The sequence below is a fragment of the Haliotis rufescens genome, unplaced genomic scaffold (assembly GCF_023055435.1).
Source record: "Haliotis rufescens isolate VD_foot unplaced genomic scaffold, xgHalRufe1.0.p SCAF_35, whole genome shotgun sequence".
NCBI lineage: Eukaryota > Metazoa > Mollusca > Gastropoda > Lepetellida > Haliotidae > Haliotis > Haliotis rufescens.
Genome location: NW_025964057.1, coordinates 3,965,265 through 3,985,267, shown reverse-complemented (window position 1 = coordinate 3,985,267; position 20,003 = coordinate 3,965,265). Strand labels below are relative to the sequence as shown.

General features: G+C 42.7%; 1 protein-coding gene across 1 annotated transcript in view; it reads left to right on the top strand.

Moving 5' to 3' along the window:
* The window catches only part of LOC124134465 (cyclic nucleotide-binding domain-containing protein 2-like), a 37,614-nt gene extending 20,120 nt beyond the window's left edge, over window positions 1-17,494 (top strand). The window contains exons 8-17 of the mRNA XM_046499310.2: window positions 2,722-2,810; window positions 3,773-3,924; window positions 5,789-5,866; window positions 6,718-6,778; window positions 8,946-9,063; window positions 10,942-11,033; window positions 11,822-11,911; window positions 12,517-12,654; window positions 13,055-13,114; window positions 14,614-17,494. Coding sequence (XP_046355266.1) covers window positions 2,722-2,810; window positions 3,773-3,924; window positions 5,789-5,866; window positions 6,718-6,778; window positions 8,946-9,063; window positions 10,942-11,033; window positions 11,822-11,911; window positions 12,517-12,654; window positions 13,055-13,114; window positions 14,614-14,811 — 1,076 coding nt within the window. The 3' untranslated portion in view covers window positions 14,812-17,494. The remainder of the gene's footprint in view (window positions 1-2,721; window positions 2,811-3,772; window positions 3,925-5,788; window positions 5,867-6,717; window positions 6,779-8,945; window positions 9,064-10,941; window positions 11,034-11,821; window positions 11,912-12,516; window positions 12,655-13,054; window positions 13,115-14,613) is intronic.
* Window positions 17,495-20,003: the final 2,509 nt, after the last annotated feature.

The following is a 20,003-nucleotide window of genomic DNA, read 5'->3' as shown; positions in this document are numbered from 1 at the left end:
ACACACATGAAGATAAAACTACAAAATCAAATCACTTCTTTTTTGGAGAAGGGTGAGATCTGTAGGTGTTTGCCTGGAAAAACGGATATCACAAAATCAAATGGCGAGAAGAAACAAACAAGAATCTTGAACGATTTATCTTGGTAACACACATGAACGGTTTGTGGCAGACTATCCTGATGTAAAGATATCGTATTCGGCTTTCTGTAAGATGTGCCCAAAGCACATCCAAGTCACATCTCTGTTATCAAGGAACAAATGACTGTGCACGAAGCACCAGAATATGGCTTTAAAGCTCAAGTGCCTCTCATCACTGGGTATCAAAACCTCGCCTAACCCAGAAGTTGTTGGTAGGTCGGTGTCTCTTAATGACATGAAGGACATGTTGACAGCTGTTCAGGATGATGTGCCAGTTGAATATGAGGAATGGAGAAGTGTTGAGGTTGGCAAGAAAAAAATGAGAATAGTAAAGGTTTCTCAAAGCAATCGATTTATTCAAATGAAGTTACAGCTGTATCAGATGTTCCTGGAACATATTGCCCGTGTGGCTGATCAGTATAAATCTCTGCATGAATTGAAATTGAATTTGCCGGAAGATCAAATTATCATCCAAATGGACTTTGCAGAAAATGTCCTATGTCAAACTTATTATGAGATTCAATCAGCATACTGGAATGCAACAGTGGCAACAATCCATCCAGTAGTGATTTACCACAAATCAATGCAAGGAGCATGTGAGCACACCAATCTTGCATTTGTCATCATAATCCATCGGCTGTACTCGCTACATTGAGAAAGCTAGTCCCACATGTTCACAGCAAATTCAGCAAAGCCAAAGTGATCCACTACTGGACAGTTAGTCCCTCTTCCCAGTACAGGAACCGGTTGATATTCACCATCATTTCACAGCATTTGGAACTTTTTGGGTATAGAAGCTAGGTGGAATTATTTCGAGGCAGGCCATGACAAGGGGCCATGTGATGACATTCGCGGCGCGTGTAAACGTATGGCAGCACAAGCAATAAAGCAAGGAAAAACAACAATTCAAGATGGTCGAGACTTTTACAAGTGGGCAAGACAAAATGAAAAATCAATAGAGTACCACTTCTACACACCTGAGGATTATGATGAAGCGTCGTTGTATCTTTCTAAGATGACGACTAAGCCTCTCAAAGGAACCATGAAGCTCCATGCTGTAAAGACCACTGGAGATGGTAAAATCAGCATCCGGGATACGTCTTGTTATTGTTTGGGATATTTGCACTGGTCTACCCCATGTCAAGGATGGATTGAACGTTCCCTGGTTGAACCAGTGAAAACCAAGATTATTCAACCAAATTCAACTGATGATGCTCCTGAATCAGATAATGTTGTACCCAACAATCTGGAGATTGTCCCACCATTCTTTCCTGCAGCTGGAGAGTTTGTTGCAGCTACCTACGACACTCACTGGTATGTAGGTAGAGTTCTTGAGGTAGATGCGACCGACTCGATGTTTTCATAACATGTATGTCCAGTGGCAAAACCCATTTGCAGTGGCCCTCAAAATCAGATGAAATCTGGATCCCATTTAGTCTGTATCCGAGCCATTGCCTGTTGGAAGGTCAAAAAGATACAGCACATTGTCAGCTGAAGATTTCGAATCCTTCCTTCAGTTTGTAAATCCGAAGTGAACAAATGGATTTCGCAGTCAGATACGTTACCATGTGGTGTTGGACTCTTATTTTGTTAAATATGGCACATAATGTTTTCAACATTTTTCAAAGTCCCTAAAAGTGATTCATTTGTGTTTACTTGTTCCAGTTGCCATGTTACATACGTTAGGAATGGTAGATGTTAGGCCAGATACGTTGCAATCATTGACTTTGCATAATGTTCCTTCGAAACTACAGTCTTGAATCCCAAGATGTGAGTATTTTATACTCTTGTGATTATAAAAGAAATACTTACCATTTGAATTTTAATGTTATGGTTCAATATGTTCACTGTTTTGTCTTACCAATTAAAGCATTGCTAATGACCAGATACGTTACCGTTATTAAAACCATATTTGGGTCACTATTGTTTCCCAAATTGCTGATGCATGTTTCATCATCGACATGATATTGAACTTTTATTTAATGGTAAAAACAATCACACTCTCAAGCAGTTAGGTGTATCGCATTCATAGAGGAGTAGAACTTCACAATATCTGTGAAGTCACTATTTTTCACTGAGAAAACTTAAATTTAGCTCTGTAACCACTGAACCTTATTGATGAATTGTGTTGAATAAAAATGAAGACATTCATAAGTTTCATCGTGGTCAATTACTCATTCATAATGTGCAACTTTAGCGGAGAATGAACCATATATCAATATTCATACACAACCAGATTTTTCAACCGGTTTCAGTTTGGTCTGTCAACGAACGAAAATTGTGATGTATTTACACTTAAATATATATTTAACGTGGGTAATATATAAAATACCACACTCATTCTCGTTAGATACCATTTTTACGAAACCCGTGAACTTTCTATGGTTTCTGACCTCGCTTTCGCTTGGTCAGATACCCTAGAAAGTCCACTCGCTTTCGCTTGGTCAGATACCCTAGAAAGTCCACTCGCTTTCGCTTGGTCAGATACCCTAGAAAGTCCACTCGTTACGTAAAATGTGTTATCTAACGAGAATGAGTGCAGTATTCTCTATTTATTTGACTTCCAAGATATTTGTCTTTCAGCTGTCGTGACCATCCTTATCCGAGACCCGAAGACCGGGGGGTCAGTTGTCCGCACGGCCACTATCATGAGGAAAGGGATGAGCTTCGGGGTAAGTTGTAGCCACTGTGACGTCACAACCATGCTCTTACTCTGATTACTATGGAGTAGCCATTGTGACGTCGTAACCATTGTCTTTCTCTGACGACTATGCAACAGCCACTGTGACGTCACAACCCGTATATTTTTCTAATGTCGGGTACGTGGTACTGTGAGGTATACGAATGTCTCGGCCTTTGGGAAATGGGAGATGTTCAAATGTCGGCCTCATGGTACTTGGAGATTCTCAAATGTCTGACTCGTTGTTCTGTGAGAATTTAAATGTCATAAATATGGTACTGTTAGCTATTCTGATGGCGACGCCCTAGTAAGGTGAGATGTTAAGATATTGGCCTCGTGGCACTGTCCGATTTTAAATTGTCGGCCTCGTGGCACTGTGATATATTCGACGGTACTGTGAAGAAACAGGGTAGAATAGGTCTTCAGCAACCCATGCTTGCCGTAAAAGCGACCACGCATATCGTAAGAGGCGACTAACGGGATCGGGGGGTCAGGCTCGCTGACTTAGTTGATGCATGTCATCGTATCCCAATAGCGTGGATCGATGCTCATGATGTCAATCACTGGGTTGTCTGGTCCAGGCTCGATTATGTACAGACCGCCGTCATATAGCTGGAATATTCCTGAGTGCGGCGTTAAACAACAAACAAACAAATCAAATGTCGGCCTCGTGGCACTGTGATATATGCAAATGTCGGCTTCGTGGCACTGTGATATATTCAAATGTCGGCTTCGTGGCACTGTGATATATCCAAATGTCGGCTTCGCGGCACTGTGATATATCCAAATGTCGGCCTCGTTGCACTGTAATATATCCAAATGTCGGCCTCGTGGCGCTGTGATATAGATTCAAATGTCGGCCTCGTGGCACTGTGATATTTTCAAATAATGTGAGGTGTTCGAATCTCGGCCTAGCGAGACGCACCTGACATGTTTTGTTGTTTCCTCTTCTAGGAACTGGCCCTACTCCATCGCTCGCGACGGACAGCCACTGTGACGTCACAGGATACGGTCCAGCTGCTGACCATTGGCCGAGTAGATTTCTTCGAGATATTCATGGCGGGTTCTGGTCCGGATGATATTCCCGACCATATTAAGTTTGTCAGGTGAGCGGCTTGAAGATAAAACTATATGTGTGTATGAATGTGTGTGCTTGCGCGTGTGCGTGTATTGTTATTCCTAGTTCAAGAGAAGCGGAAAGCCAAATTAGATAGTTGTCCGGGGGCCATAACGTTACCTGCTCTGAAACGGTATATCGTTATACCGGACTTCGAGTGGTATACGTGCGGGCTGGTATAATGCTGTATTCAACATCTGCAGGCATTCAGGCCAATCTCATTTAAATCAGAGCTTAGTTCTTGCTACCACTGAACAAAGATCTGAGAACATCCCATTAGAACGACCTTTCATCCGACCAATCAGAGCGTCGCTTACCAGATCATGAAAGTGACAGTCGGAATATGATAACTACTGATGCAACCTCGAACACTTTAACACGAGGTATTCCGATCGATAGCTACGGGCTTAACGACTGAATCCATACAATCTAGACCATATATTTGCCATTCCAGAATGTTCTTTTGTTCAGGTTTCAATTTTTTTATCGAGAATTTGTCAAAATATGTTTCGAAGCGTAATCGCCAATTTGAAATTAGTGTCGTAAAGCATGAGAAGCCTTCTGATGTCGACTTCTTGTCAGTCATTTCATTGGTCGGTCAAAGTTCGCGAAAGGCCGGTCTGACGTGACCCGCAATGGGATGTCCTCAGATCTTTGTTTAGCGGTAGCGAGAACTCAGATCTGATTTTAATGAGATTTAATGAGATTGGCATTCAGGCATATCTCACAGCAAGGTACAAACACGTCTGTGTGTCTTCATGTACATGTGACAAGGGAGATAACCCACCCGGCTGTCGCCTTGTCCCTTTGGCATTGGTTATATATTTGATAACACAGACATCCAGATTCGATTCCCCACACTGCTGAAACCCATGCTTAACATTTGATATGCAGATGTTACTTTTCTGTGTCACCTTACTTACCCGTGATCTCCTTTGTGTTTACTTGTGAGTGTGTGAGTGAGTTATGTTTAAAGCCGCTTTGAACAAAATTCCAGTAATACAACGGCGTATCAGCTTGATGTGGAAGGAAAGCCTGAAGTGATGCAGGTCTTAGACGTTTACCACTTTGGTTAAACCCACAAGCACGGGAATGGTGCTGACAAACCTAGACATATAATCGGGGCGAACCCACGATCATTGGCGTGCCGAAGGGACGTAGCTCTGCCCAGCGAATTGCGGTGCCTTAGAGGACTGGGCCGCTCGTGTCTAATGATTTATAGAACTTGAAGAGGTGTACATTCGGTTGTTGGCTGTGTCTAGTTGCTTCATACCCATGTTGTTGGCTGTGTCTAACAGCTTCATTTCCATGTTGTTGGCTGTGTCTAGTTGCTTCATACCCATGTTGTTGGCTGTGTCTAACAGCTTCATTTCCATGTTGTTGGCTGTGTCTAACAGCTTCATTTCCATGTTGTTGGCTGTGTCTAGTTGCTTCATACCCATGTTGTTGGCTGTGTCTAACAGCTTCATTTCCATGTTGTTGGCTGTGTCTAGTTGCTTCATACCCATGTTGTTGGCTGTGTCTAACAGCTTCATTTCCATGTTGTTGGCTGTGTCTAACAGCTTCATTTCCATGTTGTTGGCTGTGTCTAGTTGCTTCATACCCATGTTGTTGGCTGTGTCTAACAGCTTCATTTCCATGTTGTTGGCTGTGTCTAACAGCTTCATTTCCATGTTGTTGGCTGTGTCTAGTTGCTTCATACCCATGTTGTTGGCTGTGTCTAACAGCTTCATTTCCATGTTGTTGGCTGTGTCTAACAGCTTCATTTCCATGTTGTTGGCTGTGTCTCGTTGCTTCATTTCCATGTTGTTGGCTGTGTCTCGTTGCTTCATTTTCGTGTTCTGGTTCTGCAGCCAGTGTGAGTTCATGAAGGACTGGCCTATTGAGAAGCTGCTGGAGAGACCGGAGATGTGCCTCCTCCATTTCTTCAAGTAAGTCCTCCAAAACACTCTTCTCATCTCCCACACATCTCACCCCATTACCAAGTTTCCGTTGGTCATTTAAGGGGCATACTGTTTCATATTCCTATCATATATTCCAGGTGTATCAAACTGTGCCCCGAGTGCGAAATTTGTAATTGCCGGAAGCGTTCGTAAAAGTTAAATGATCAACATCATGATAATGACAAATGTAATAACAACACAGATTTGAAAAAAATAAAATATTTTGTTTTATATTTTAGATAGATCATTTAAGTTTCTTATACACACAAACTGTTAAAGCTTCATGTACATTCAATTACATATGTATCTTTATCTGCATGCAAACTGCCAGGTAAAAGAAGTTATACACCCACGTTTGACGATGGTTAAAACTGAAACTGATGTATCTGATAGGGGTATCAAGGTTGTGTTTTGGACGTTAAGTTTACAGTGTGTCGGCGACTGCTTTCATCCTCGTGACGTTTTGATACGTTTTGTAATTGTTTGGTCAAATCCAATACAGTTAATTTAGTTGCAGTTAATCTCTATGATGATGCTATGACAGTGGGTGCTTTACATAGTTCAAGGGTATGTCCTGAATGATTTAGGAAAACCTGACTGGTAAGTGAAATAGACGCTGACGTCACAGGCCATGTTTACTCGTCAGATTTACAAAGCAGTGGTTTCAGAGAAACACTTCTTGGATTGTGTGCTGATCTGCTTTATCGTTGAAGGAAACAGAACACCTCGGTTTTATGCTGTTATATATGAGCGTAAGGCGAAAAACATGACATGGAGAGCTCTGTGGTTCCTTAAACTGGCTCTATGTTGTACTAGCTGTACCACTGTTCTCTCCACAGACGGAACGTGGTCATCGTCAAGGACAGCCGAGTATCAGATTGGCTGTATGTCGTCAAGTCGGTGAGTTTTCGTTTTGTTTTATTTGTTTGTTTGTTTGTTATTACACTCGCTTGTGTGTCAAACTGATTTATCGAAACCCGTGTAAACATTCATGTATGACTCTCGCTCTCGCTCGGTAAATACAATAATTCTGACTCGTTTCGCAAAACCAGTATGACGCTCGTATGATAATATCTATGTGTGTCCCAGGTGTAAACGCGTTATCTCACCTGTAACGTCCCTGTATGTCCCAGGTGTAAACACGTTATCTCACTTGTAACGTCCCTGAATGTCCGAGGTGTAAACGCGTTATCTCATCTGTAACGTCCCCATATGTGCCAGGTGTAAACGCGTTATCACACATGTAACGTCCCTGTATGTCCCAGGTGTAAACGCGTTATCTCACTTGTAACGTCCCTGTATATCCCAAGTGTAAACGCGTTATCTCACCTGTAACGTACCCATATGTCCCAGGTGTAAACGCGTTATCACACATGTAACGTCCCTGTATGTCCCAGGTGTAAACGCGTTATCTCACTTGTAACGTCCCTGTATATCCCAAGTGTAAACGCGTTATCTCACCTGTAACGTACCCATATGTCCCAGGTGTAAACGCGTTATCACACATGTAACGTCCCTGTATGTCCCAGGTGTAAACGCGTTATCTCACCTGTAACGTACCCATATGTCCCAGGTGTAAACGCGTTATCACACATGTAACGTCCCTGTATGTCCAAGGTGTAAACGCGTTATTTCACTTGTAACATCCCTATTTATCCCAAGTGTAAACGCGTTATCTCACCTGTAACTTCCCTGTATACCCCAAGTGTAAACGCGTTATCTCATCTGTAACGTCCCCATATGTGCCAGGTGTAAACGCGTTCTCTCATCTGTAACGTGCCTGTATATCCCAAGTGTAAACGCGTTATCTCATCTGTAATGTCCCCATATGTGCCAGGTGTAAACGCGTTATCTCATCTGTAACGTCCCTGTATATCCCAGGTGTAAACGCGTTGTCTCATCTGTAACGTCCCTGTATATCCCAAGTGTAAACGCGTTATCCCATCTGTAACGTCCCCATATGTGCCAGGTGTAAACGCGTTATCACACATGTAACGTCCCTGTATGACCCAGGTGTAAACGCGTTATCTCACCTGTAACGTACCCATACGTCCCAGGTGTAAACGCGTTATCTCACTTGTAACGTCCCTGTATATCCCAAGTGTAAACGCGTTATCTCACCTGTAACGTCCCTGTATATCCCAGGTGTAAACGCGTTATCACACATGTAACGTCCCCATATGTCCCAGGTGTAAACGCGTTATCTCACTTGTAACGTCCCTGTATGTCCCAGGTGTAAACGCGTTATCTCACTTGTAACGTCCCTGTATATCCGAGGTGTAAACGCGCTATCTCATCTGTTACGTCCCTGTATGTCCCAGGTGTAAACGCGTTATCTCACTTTAACGTCCCTGTATGACCCAGGTGTAAGGGCGTTATCTCACTTGTAACGTCCCTGTATATCCCAGGTGTAAACGCGTTATCTCACCTGTAACTTCCCTGTATGTCCCAGGTGTAAACGCGTTATCTCAAATGTAACGTCCCTGTATGTCCCAGGTGAAAACCCGTTATCTCACCTGTAACTTCCCCATATGTCCCAGGTGTAAACGCGTTATCTCAAATGTAACGTCCCTGTATGTCCCAGGTGAAAACCCGTTTTCTCACCTGAAACCTCCCTGTATGTCCTAGGTGTAAACCCGTTATCTCACCTGTAACGTCCCTGTATGTCCCAGGTGTAAACGCATTATCTCACCTGTAACGTCCCTGTATATCCCAGGTGTAAACGCGTTATCTCATCCGTAACGTCCCTGTTTGTCCCAGGTGTAAACGCGCTATCTCACTTTAACGTCCCTGTATGACCCAGGTGTAAACGCGTTATCTCACTTGTAACGTCCCTGTATGTCCGAGGTGAAAACCCGTTATCTCACCTGTAACGTCCCAATATGTCCCAGGTGTAAACGCGTTATCTCAACTGTAACGTCCCTGTATGTCCCAGGTGTAAACCCGTTATCTCACCTGTAACGTCCCTGTATGTCCCAGGTGTAAACCCGTTATCTCACCTGTAACGTCCCTGTATGTCCCAGGTGTAAACGCGTTATCTCACCTGTAACGTTGCTGTTTGTTCCAGGGGTCCTGTCAGGTGCTGAAGCATCTCCGAGGGGTCACCCCTCGAATCGGAATTCCCAAGAAGGAGTTGGAGTGTAGCGAGGGGGTGAAGCTCCCCAACCTGGTCACGGGGGAACAGCGTGAGTGAGATGAGGCTAGGATGCACGTAGACCTACGCGTGTGACAGAGAATAATGTCAGCTGGTCCATTACTAGAATCTTGCACATACATCGAACATCAACGAACATGCTCACACAATTGCGCGCAAACACACAGACACACAGACACAGACCACATGGAAGGTACATGAGGTGGTGTGACACGCGAATAACGTGCATGGAGGAGTTTGGAAGCAGCACACAGACAGACATGTCGCGCATGAGCATGAGCGACGGGGCACGTGCAGGGACGGAGGGGAACCATACACACATACACAGGAACAGACACATCACATGCGCCACTGAACATACACGTGGAGAGTTACAAAACGCAGACACATTCGCACAGACCCATATAGGGATTGACAGGCACCACAGGAAACCGAAGTTCCGATTATAATTAGGAAATGTTTTGTCTCTCCAAGAAACGCCCCTCATGATACACAAAACCTTCATAGAAAGAGTTTGACGGTGTACCTGTAGTTTGACGGTGTACCTGCAGTTTGACGGTGTACCTGTAGTTTGACGGTGTACCTGTAGTATACTTATCGTGTTGACGTATAGGAAACGTACGTAAACCATGTAGGGATTTTTTCTTAACAAGATTAACTATTAATTCACAATGTTTTGCTAATAAATGCAAATTGTTTTCCGAATGATTTAAATTCATTCCACATTTTTGTATAATTTTAGACGCACGTCCCCTATTCCTATCCCCGTTATCAGCACTTTAACGCACTCACAGTTCACATTGTACTCACAGTTCACATTGCACTCACAGTTCACATTGTACTCACAGTTCACATTGTACTCACAGTTCACATTGTACTCACAGTTCACATTGCACTCACAGTTCACATTGCACTCACAGTTCACATTGCACTCACAGTTCACATTGCACTCACAGTTCACATTGTACTCACAGTTCACATTGTACCCACAGTTCACATTGTACTCACAGTTCACATTGTACCCACAGTTCACATTGTACTCACAGTTCACATTGTACTCAGTTTTAGCAACCAATGTCGTTTTAATACCGAATACTAATGGCCACGATCACCCGTGGTATTGACGTCATTGGCTTCTAAACCAGCAAGCAATGTGTAGCGCAACACTGACGTCACTGTTTAGTGTGCACACAATATTATCCAAGTTGTTTTGAGCTGTGGATCTCGCTATCTCACAAAAATAAGATTGTGTACTCAGATACGGTGCCCGTGCGTGAAAAGGTATCGTATCAGAAAAGAAACGAATCTGATTTTATTGAGATTAGTATCTCGTGCCCAACCGAAGTGGCGTGAAATAGTCACGTGTCACGCCTGCATGAGAGACTCACGTGTCACGCCAACATGACAGACCGGCTCGGGTAGGCTCTTGATTTCGGACTATATCATCGAGGCCTCTTTTCGTGTTTTCATTTTCGGTGACCATATTGGTACTGTCATGTAATATATAACATATTTGGGTCTCTGATCACCTGAAAACTAAGCCTCTCATCTTGAAGCTATCGCACTCGGGTGATGAGACCCGTGGGGAGGCCGGAGTTGATCCCCAGCAACCTATGCTGGTCTGAGGAGGCGATGTAATGCATACGGTGGTCAGATCTCGCTAATAAGCATGCCATTGTACCCCGACAGCCTTGATCGTTGCTCACAATGTCAATCACTGGTTTGTCTGGTCAAGACTCGATCATTTATATGCCGCCATCATAAAGCTGGAATATTGCGGAGTTCGGCGTTAAACAACAAACGAACAAAGTCGCAGAGGACGACCGTGTTTTGTACTGACGTACAGGGTATTGTATTCAATGTAAAGGTTGTAGGACTCCGAGTCTGACTATGTGTGTGTTCTCTGCAGGAGCCAAGGTGGATACGGGTCTCAAGAGGAGGAAAAGGGCGTTGCCCAAACTGATGCCACCGACTGACGCCAAAGATGCTGAAGATGCCGCGGTAAGAGCCTCATAGCTAGCCGACAGCTCAAGTTTAAACCGAGAGGCATTCAGATGCATGCTGTAAACAATACAGCCTCGGTAGTCCGGAAAACCATGCATCCTCGATAATCCAGAGTATCACGCTTCCATTCTAGTTTGGTAAATACACTGGACCCTTGCTACCATGTCGCTACACATAACCGTCCAATCAGATAACACTCATGGGCTGATAGGGATATGAAGACGTCACTTCCGGGGAAGCTTTTGGTCTAGATATTTATCATAATAGTATAGAGATAGACTGTATTTTCGCGGACGGGGTGACTAATGTCGGGAAGGTTTGAAAATAATAAAAGGGGAAATATCAAGTACCTTAATTTGTTAATCAGGATATTTGTTAATCCAAACGCTGTCGTTGGAAACCGTCCGGATAAACGGGGTTTCACCGTAATCGTATCCTAGAAGACGTTTTAAACAAGGAACTGTATTAATAAAATATTTCAAAAGATAATTTAAATATATAGCATACCTAGAGCTTAAAAACAACAACTCTCAAGTAGATTTTTTTATTATTCTCGAGAACCATAGTGTGGCCGTAAAGACTATTGGTAGTAGACCACAGAAGCAATATGTACACTTATACACTCAGTCAATATTCAAATACATTTTGTTGATAATTAATTAGGAAATACTGTAATTGCATATGTTTTGTTTTGTATTTTGATAATATGTTGCGATGATAAGAAAAAAAGGTTTGCTAGTTAGAGAATGACCGTGACTCGCTATCGACGTATGACGTGTTACCAGGGCAACAAGGAGAACACGGCACATCCGGGCCAGGGGAGGTTCTCCAAGTTCAAGTACATGCAGCGACCGGACACGAGGAAGGCGCACTTTGTGAGTAGCATGACTGGTTCGGGGTGACCAGCTGATGATGAGTTATAGTTTTAGGACTGAGTGAGTGAGTTTGGTGTAACCCCGCTTTCAACACTATTCCAGTTATGTCACAGCGTGTCAGCTTGATTTGGGAGAAAAGCCCGACGTGATGCACATCTTTGACGCTTCCTACTTAGGCGACACCCACAAGCACGGTGCTGACAAAAAATCAGTATAATTTGGACGAATCTGGGTTTCGAACCCGCGATCATAGATTTCTGCAACGCGTAAGGGACGCAACTCTGCACAGCAAATTCCGGGCCTTAACAAATGGGCCACCCGTTCTCCCTTTATGTTTATGAATATCTCAGCTAATGGGAAACATTGAAATTAGACAACTGGATTACTGATAAACAACGTGTTCGCCCGTCATGGGAAGCTAGTGGTTAAAGCACCCGCTCGTCACGCGAAACACCTGTTCGGTTACCAATATGTGTACAGTGTTGAAAACCCATTTGTGACGTCTTTCGACGTGATATGGCTGGGGCATTGGTACAGCTGCACTCACTTATGTGTGGATCCCATCCAACTGACTTTCATTCCTGCAATCTGACTTGTTCCTCCAGTCCGTCACAGAGAAGAGAAGGCTGTACGAGATCCCCAAGAAGAACCTCCCCCCTCCACCTCCCCCGGTAGAGGTCAAGGACACAAACACGGGCCCACTCTTTGTCCAAGTGGATCATCTCAAGCCCAGAGACTCCTTTGTGAGTACACTCAACAAGTAGCCCCGTAGTTGTTGGTGTGTTTGTTGCATAACGCCGCACTCAGCAATATTCCAGCTATGTGACTACGGTCTGTATATAATCAAGTCTGGACCAGACAATCCAGTGATTGACATCATGAGCATCTTCAACTGATACAAGACACACTGATTGACGCTTTCATTTTCCGGGCAACAGGTAGTATTTTACGTAAACGGTTGAGATAATCAGCCAGTCTATATTAGAGGCTAAATTTGAGACAAGATCCGGAAAACGTGTTTACAGCAATATCGTTTTCAAAACAACCTGTTATTCCGGGACTAACACAGGTTTGTGAATACATACCACGTTTTCTAACTTCTGATTAGTTGTACTCGCCCATTATTCCTTCCTATATCTTCAGGGCCTTACAAGCATTCAGTTTGATGACGACATCGAGAGGCCTTCTACATCAGTCAGTCTGGTGAGTTGAGTTGGGAAGTGAGTGAGTGAGTGAGTTGAGTATAACGCCACTAAGAAGGTTATTTCAGTTACGTAACGGCCAGACCCGTGAAGATCCGAGGTAGAATAGGTCTTCAGCAACCCATGCTTGCCGTAAAAGGCGGCTGTGCTTGTCGTAAGAGGCGACTAACGGGATCGTGTGGTCAGGCTCGCTGACTTGGTTGATCCATGTCATCGATCCGAATTACGTGGATCGATAATCATGTTTTAGTCACTTGATTGTCTGGTCCAGATTGGACTATTGACAGACTGCCGTCATATAGCTGCAATATTACTGAGTGCGGCGTTAACAAACCAACAAACCAACATAACGGCGTGTCAGCTTAATGTGGGAGGAAAGCCCCTGTGGCGCCTCAGAAGTCGCTTTCAGATAGATTGTATTATGCTCATTCATTAAAGGGACTTTCGTTTTTCTCAAAGCTACTACTTAATTCTACTTTTCATCAATCGATGCACCGATATTGCTGACATCAGTTCACTTTTTCTTTACCTGTCAAAAATACGACAATATCAGAAACACTATGTATTGCTACACACGTGGGTATGATTTAAAAACAACATTATAATCTGGAAGGTAATTTAAGGTACCGACGTTTACTACAATATCTGAAAAACTATTGGACCTACTCCAGTCAAAGTTGGTATGAGATTATTAAACAGTCATACATAACTGGATATTACATTTAAAGACAATCGGTGCATGAATAAAAAATCTGTCTATTTAGCTATCACTATATTTCATCAACAACCAGACCTGTTCGTCACGGGTGGAACGAGCATTCTATGAAACAGCCATCTGCATAATGCTACCCCTGCGTCACAGGGCCATATGACACAGCTGAACCAATCAACTCCACTCGAAAGAGTGCACGGGATTCACGCACGCACGAATACGGTGTTACCGTTGTGCGTCTCAACGTGTGCGATTCCCGTACACCCTTTCGAGTTGAGTTGATTGGTTCAGCTGTGTTATATGGCCCTGTGACGCAGGGGTAGCATTATGCAGATGGCTGTTTCATAGAATGCTCGTTCCACCCGTGACGAACAGGTCCGATAGTTTTTCAGATATTGTAGTAAACGTCGGTACCTTAAATTACCTTCCAGACCATGGCAATAGTTCAGTCAGCAGTTCTACAAACATGGATGTCCTTCAATCAGTTTACGACTTCATTGTCAAAAGCAAAAGATGGAGTACCTTTTATTTCATGCATATAATAAAGGAAAACTGCATTTGTGTATTTCACAGACACCACTGACTTCAAAATATCGGCTTCATGTACATGTAGTCCATTTGAGCATTTTGTATATTTATGTTTAACATTATCTTGTATATAACCAGCTGTTGTGAAGTTATTACCTGGAGAGATATTTACATAAGCAAGTTTGCTTGTTTACCTATCCAGATTTCTTTGAAATAAAAATATGTTTAAACCAAACATCAACTCAGACCACTGTGTGTAGGTGAGCAGGGGCGCCGAGTGCATCATGCTGTCCAAGGATTTCTTTGCCAAGCACGCCAACGAGTTGGTCAAGCAGTGCGTGCGCCAGCAGTTGAGGCCGTACCCAGCCGAGGAGACGTTCCAGGAGAACTTGCAGAACAAAGTGGACTGGGACCTGTACAAGCAAGTCATGATAGAAGACCTCACCACGCCCAGGTGACGGGCTGCCGCGGCGACACGACCTCAGCATTGTGACGTCAAATGCTGTGACACGAGTCAGTTGTTTCTGTTTGTGGTTGTCATCCAATCTCAGCCCATACTGATAGTCAGCACTGTGACGTCATAGACTGGCCATCTCACGCGTTTACATTCAGGATATGACGTCACAGGCAAAGTTACTGTGACGCTTGTTGTTTGTTTGTTTGTTATCCATGCACAGAAATATTAAGAAAGGGGCATACTTGTGTCCAGGAAGTCGCGTGGTTCAACTACTGAACATATTCTGAAATCTTTTACTGACATACAAGTACCTCTAGTGTGGCGCTGTGTAGATGTTACCTGGGTAGACATTAATCCCGCATGGATGCCAGTAATACTGGGATATACTTGCCGGGGTCACATCAAAAATAGGTACATTCAGTATATTTTAACCTAACTGTGTCAGGTTGTTTTGGCCAGAAGTTGTAGCTGCCAATAACAGATCTTTGAGTCGATCTCACTTCTTTGTAGAATTTGTATTTTTGTATGTGAGCCATTTTGGTTAGAGTTGTACTTGGTGTTTTCATTGTTTCGTTTTTTTAATAATTTTATTTGGTTAGTATTGATACCTTTTACCTGTATGTTTGGTCACATGTTAATTAATGTTTTCTTGCCTTATTGTCCCGCTTTTTATGACAAGCTTCGTCACAAGTAACGTCATGTTGGGTCTGTCCGTGAAATCCAAAGTTTATTTTCATTTCTCGTCCCTTTGCCTCTATTTCTGTATGTGTATTGTTGGTTTAATTTAGAATTGTTATATTGTCATGTTCTACAGATATGAAATGATTTATGCAAGAATTTTAATTTAGTGACATGTTCAGTTAGACTATTTCAGATCAAAGCACCATCATGCTGCGTGTAACACATCCAGTCATCGCCTTGAATGTAGATATATATATGTACATAGACATGTTTGTTATATACATAATGTGTGCTAGGTTTGTCTCATCTCCTATATCCTTGTCAGGGATATTTCATTCGTTGTCTGTTCTTTTCTTTTTCTATTTTTTACAAGAAAACGGAAAATGCCAATAAAAGTAATTTATGGATATAAATATCGTCATAATACGTCTTCACTAGTAGCCCGGCGAAGAGGGGTATAGCCAGGAAATATAAACCTGAGTTTCCAGCTCTATGACAGCGGTGTGTAGGTAATCGAGTCTGGACCAGGCAATCCAGTGATTGACATCACGAGCGTTCATTTAGTCCCTCTGAGACAATCAGTAAGTTACTGGGGACCTCTATTCTTACCTGCCCTACCCCCGGGATTACATACAAGGAAACTTCCAGACCTAGCAACAACCTTAACCCCAAACATTAATTAACAGATATTGCGAATTCATTTTTAGATTTATCAACAAATATCATAAGGGTTGCAAAACACGTATTTCATTTTCTATGTGGTTCAATCGTTCGTAAAATCTTCCCGAAGGCACGAAAACAACGCGTAAGTATGGGAAACAATGCGGACAATGCTTAAAAGGAGTTTATGGCGGACATTCACAGGCTGGTGTTTAGTTTGTAGCAACTACTTCTGAAACAAGGGGGGTGGGTCTCAGCCGTTGGCAGGTCGCTGTAGATTGGCCTGGCGTTTTCGAAAGTTAATCGCAGAAATTGCCCGGCAACAAGACGCAGGGGCTCTTGACGGTTTTTTTTCCATGTGAGTTGATTGTCCTGGTGACTCTGTGTCGGTATAAGACACCGTTGCACGCTTAGAAATACAGTGTTCTGTCCCCTTTGTAGTTTGTGATAATGCACACTCGTGCCCTGATCTTGTATATGTAATACAAAGAATAAGTGCGTTTACATTTACGTTGATACTTTAGAATCAATAATGAAACTGAGGATGGTTCTGCATCTTTGCTTTTTTTTTCTTAGCGACATTTTCTACTTTATTTATCGTTTTACATGCATTAAATAGAAAGGGCAGTTGTCAGGAATGGTAATTCTTGTTAACCTGTCGTAGTTGTATAGCAATACACAGGACTGTTGTGTTCCCCCCTCTCCCGGCCGCCATTTGGTATGATATCTAAGGTTGCATATAATGCGTGTTATTTGGGACACTGGCCGAGGTGAGGCCAGACAGGTGCGACATTGGTTGACTCGGAGGACTTGGATTTTAATAATCGAAAGAACGTTGTGGTGAAACATTTAAATAAATCTACTGAGAGGATATTTGGCTTTTTTTAAATAACGCGTTTATCTCATCGAGTGACATGCTATTTTCATATGTGTCACAGTTCAGTGTTTTAGGTATTCTGTATTTAAGACATAAAATATTTTCTTTTATTGGAGCCGGGTATAAAGTCAAATCAGTAATGACCAATGACGTTAATTGAAATCCTCGACCTGGGCTAACTGACGGGCTCTTCTACCTAATTGCCAGCATGCTTATGTCAAGAGACGTGTTTACTTTTGAACATTATACAACACCACTGAAATGGGTAGTTTGGTATTTTGAATACGTCCTATTTCATTATCCGTTCAGCGGTCATCCACACTGATCACATGCAGCAATAAGTAGGATTTTAAATATATTTTTTCATATTAATTTGCTTTTGATTAATCACGGAACATTCACAAGTGCGTTGTGGCGCCTAAGACATGTAAACAAAGCAAGTCGAAGTTCAGTGTCGCGGGTCTTTCTTTCATTTTCACAATAAATATCAACAAATTAAATCAAACGAGCGACTGTTTCTATTCACATTTCAATGCCATCATCACTGTACGTGTGATGATTAACTGATCAGTATTGACTCATCAACATTAACAATTATACCAGCCTATCGAAAAGTGAACACTTACCTCGATTTATGAAAGGGTAGCGGCTAAATGACGTTTTGTTGGACTGTAGCTCAAGGTGCTGAATGCCTTTCACTGAGCAACATGTGTACATGTGGTTATGAAACTGTTCAAGGGCTGCAGTGGACCCATTCCTGTGTCCAGAGACAGACATAATTCGGGGGCACCAACGCCCGCCTCCGACAATTGTGTGACTGGTGTGGCACCGACAAACTTATTTAAATATGTGTGTGATAAGCCTACGCATGAGAGAAGGTTTTCATGATCTTCCAACGTAATAATATTGAAACATTAAAGCTAAAAGACACTATTTCACCGAAAATTTACATGGTTGCGCCATCCTGTTTGGCGGTAATGAACGAACGATGTTACCAAGAGTACGTTAGATCGCGATGGAGGCAATTTGTACAGCGCCATGACGTCAGTCCACTATCATTCGTAACTACTCGTGTTATTCCGGGACAAGCATAATAGCGAGTTACGGAAAGGGGCGAGTGGTGCCGAATTGTCAATTATGTGTAAAGTGTACTTTATCGCACTAGTGTGTTGTTTATGTCACCCGCACGGCATTGTTGTCGTCATTCGAATGTTATTGAGACGTAAGATCGGAATGACGTCACACTAGAAATGACGTCATAGCTGAAGATTGTTGACGTCATTCGACAATTGTGGTTTTCTCAGAAAACCACAATTGTTGAATGACGTAAGCAACACTGGTTATTTCTAACCTTTGGGCAATATTCTAAGATGATTTGCCAAAAGATCAAAGGCACCGACTGGACTTTATCTTGCGATAAGGTACAGTTATAAGCATTAACTTGACTGTAGAAAAGTACTGCTAACCAGTTTCATCGAAAGATGGATTAACTACGTCATTTAACTGTGACGTCTTGGTAATCGATGACGTCACAATGGTTTGCAAAGCATTGAAATACAATTTCACTTTTCCAATATCTTCTAGGAGATATCGCTTAATCTTGCCCAAACGATATCTCCCGTTGAAGCTTTTATCAAACGACACTTGGCTGCCTCAGTGGGAATGATGTTTGTTTGTCTGTTTGTTTGATTGTTTGTTGTTTAACGCCGCACTCAACATTATTCCAGCTACATGACGGCGGTCTGTAAATAATCGAGTCTGGACCAGGCAGTCCAGTGGTTGACATCATGAGCATCGGTCCACGCAATTGGGATACGATGACATGCATCAACTAAGTCAGCGAGCCTGACCACCCGATTCCGTTAGTTTCCTCTTACGGCAAGCATGGGTTGCTGAAGACCTATTCTATCGCTGATCTTCACGGGTTGGGAGTGAGGTAATGGCGTCGTGTCTGAGTAGTAGTGCCAAAAAAATCCACGTTGCATTACACAGACATATGTATTCATTTTAAAAACGTGTTGTTGTATTTTTCACAAGTGTATTATGATAGAACTATCAACCTAAGCTGATTTAATTTGACGAATGTTTGACCAAATCCCGGTTAAAGGGTCGATGTTGATTCTTCTTGATACTCAAATATGGTGTATTTCTATTTGTCAGTATAACTACCACAAACATAAGTTTTGTGTAAGAACTGGATAATACATAACACGGTGTTGAGATGTCATAAAATTACGTGGGTTGTCGAATGGGACCTTTGACATCACTTTGACCTCTCTCTGTGAGCACCCGACTAAGTGAGTAAGTAGGGCAATGGCCGCTTTGAGCTAATTCCAGGCATATCATGGCGGGGGATGCCAAACATGGGCGCCACACAATCTACCCGGGAATCCAATATGGCATGGCAAGTAAAAAACATCAGACATGTATCCCTCGCCTTTCACACTGGGCGAGTCTATTTTGATAAGGTATGGTGTAAAACACCCCTAGTTGGTATGTATATCCCGAACTGAGAATCATTTACAGACCGCCGTCATATAGCTGGAATATTGCCGACTAAACAAAAAAAAACAAAAAAAACCACACTTACTCGGGAAAGGAGTTGGTGAGTGAGTTGGGGTCAGGTGGGCATCATTTCAGCAATGTGGACGAGACTACTTACACGATATAAACATTCTGCCGGCAAAGGTAAAATATAATTAACACATCACAGATTATTTCAACGGAAAAACGTAACTGCTTCATATACAGTTCAATACAAATACATTTATTCTGAAATTAAATAATGCATCTTTCAGTCCATATTCATGAAGGTACATCTCGACATTAAGGTCGTGATTCACAATTAGCACGTGCATGTTTTGGATGTTTGCGCGTACGCTACCGGGACTTCGTTCGAGATCATGTTCTACCCTGGGTGCAGACGTAGGGACGCACCGCACGTTGCAACAGGATAATGCCCACCAACATGTTGC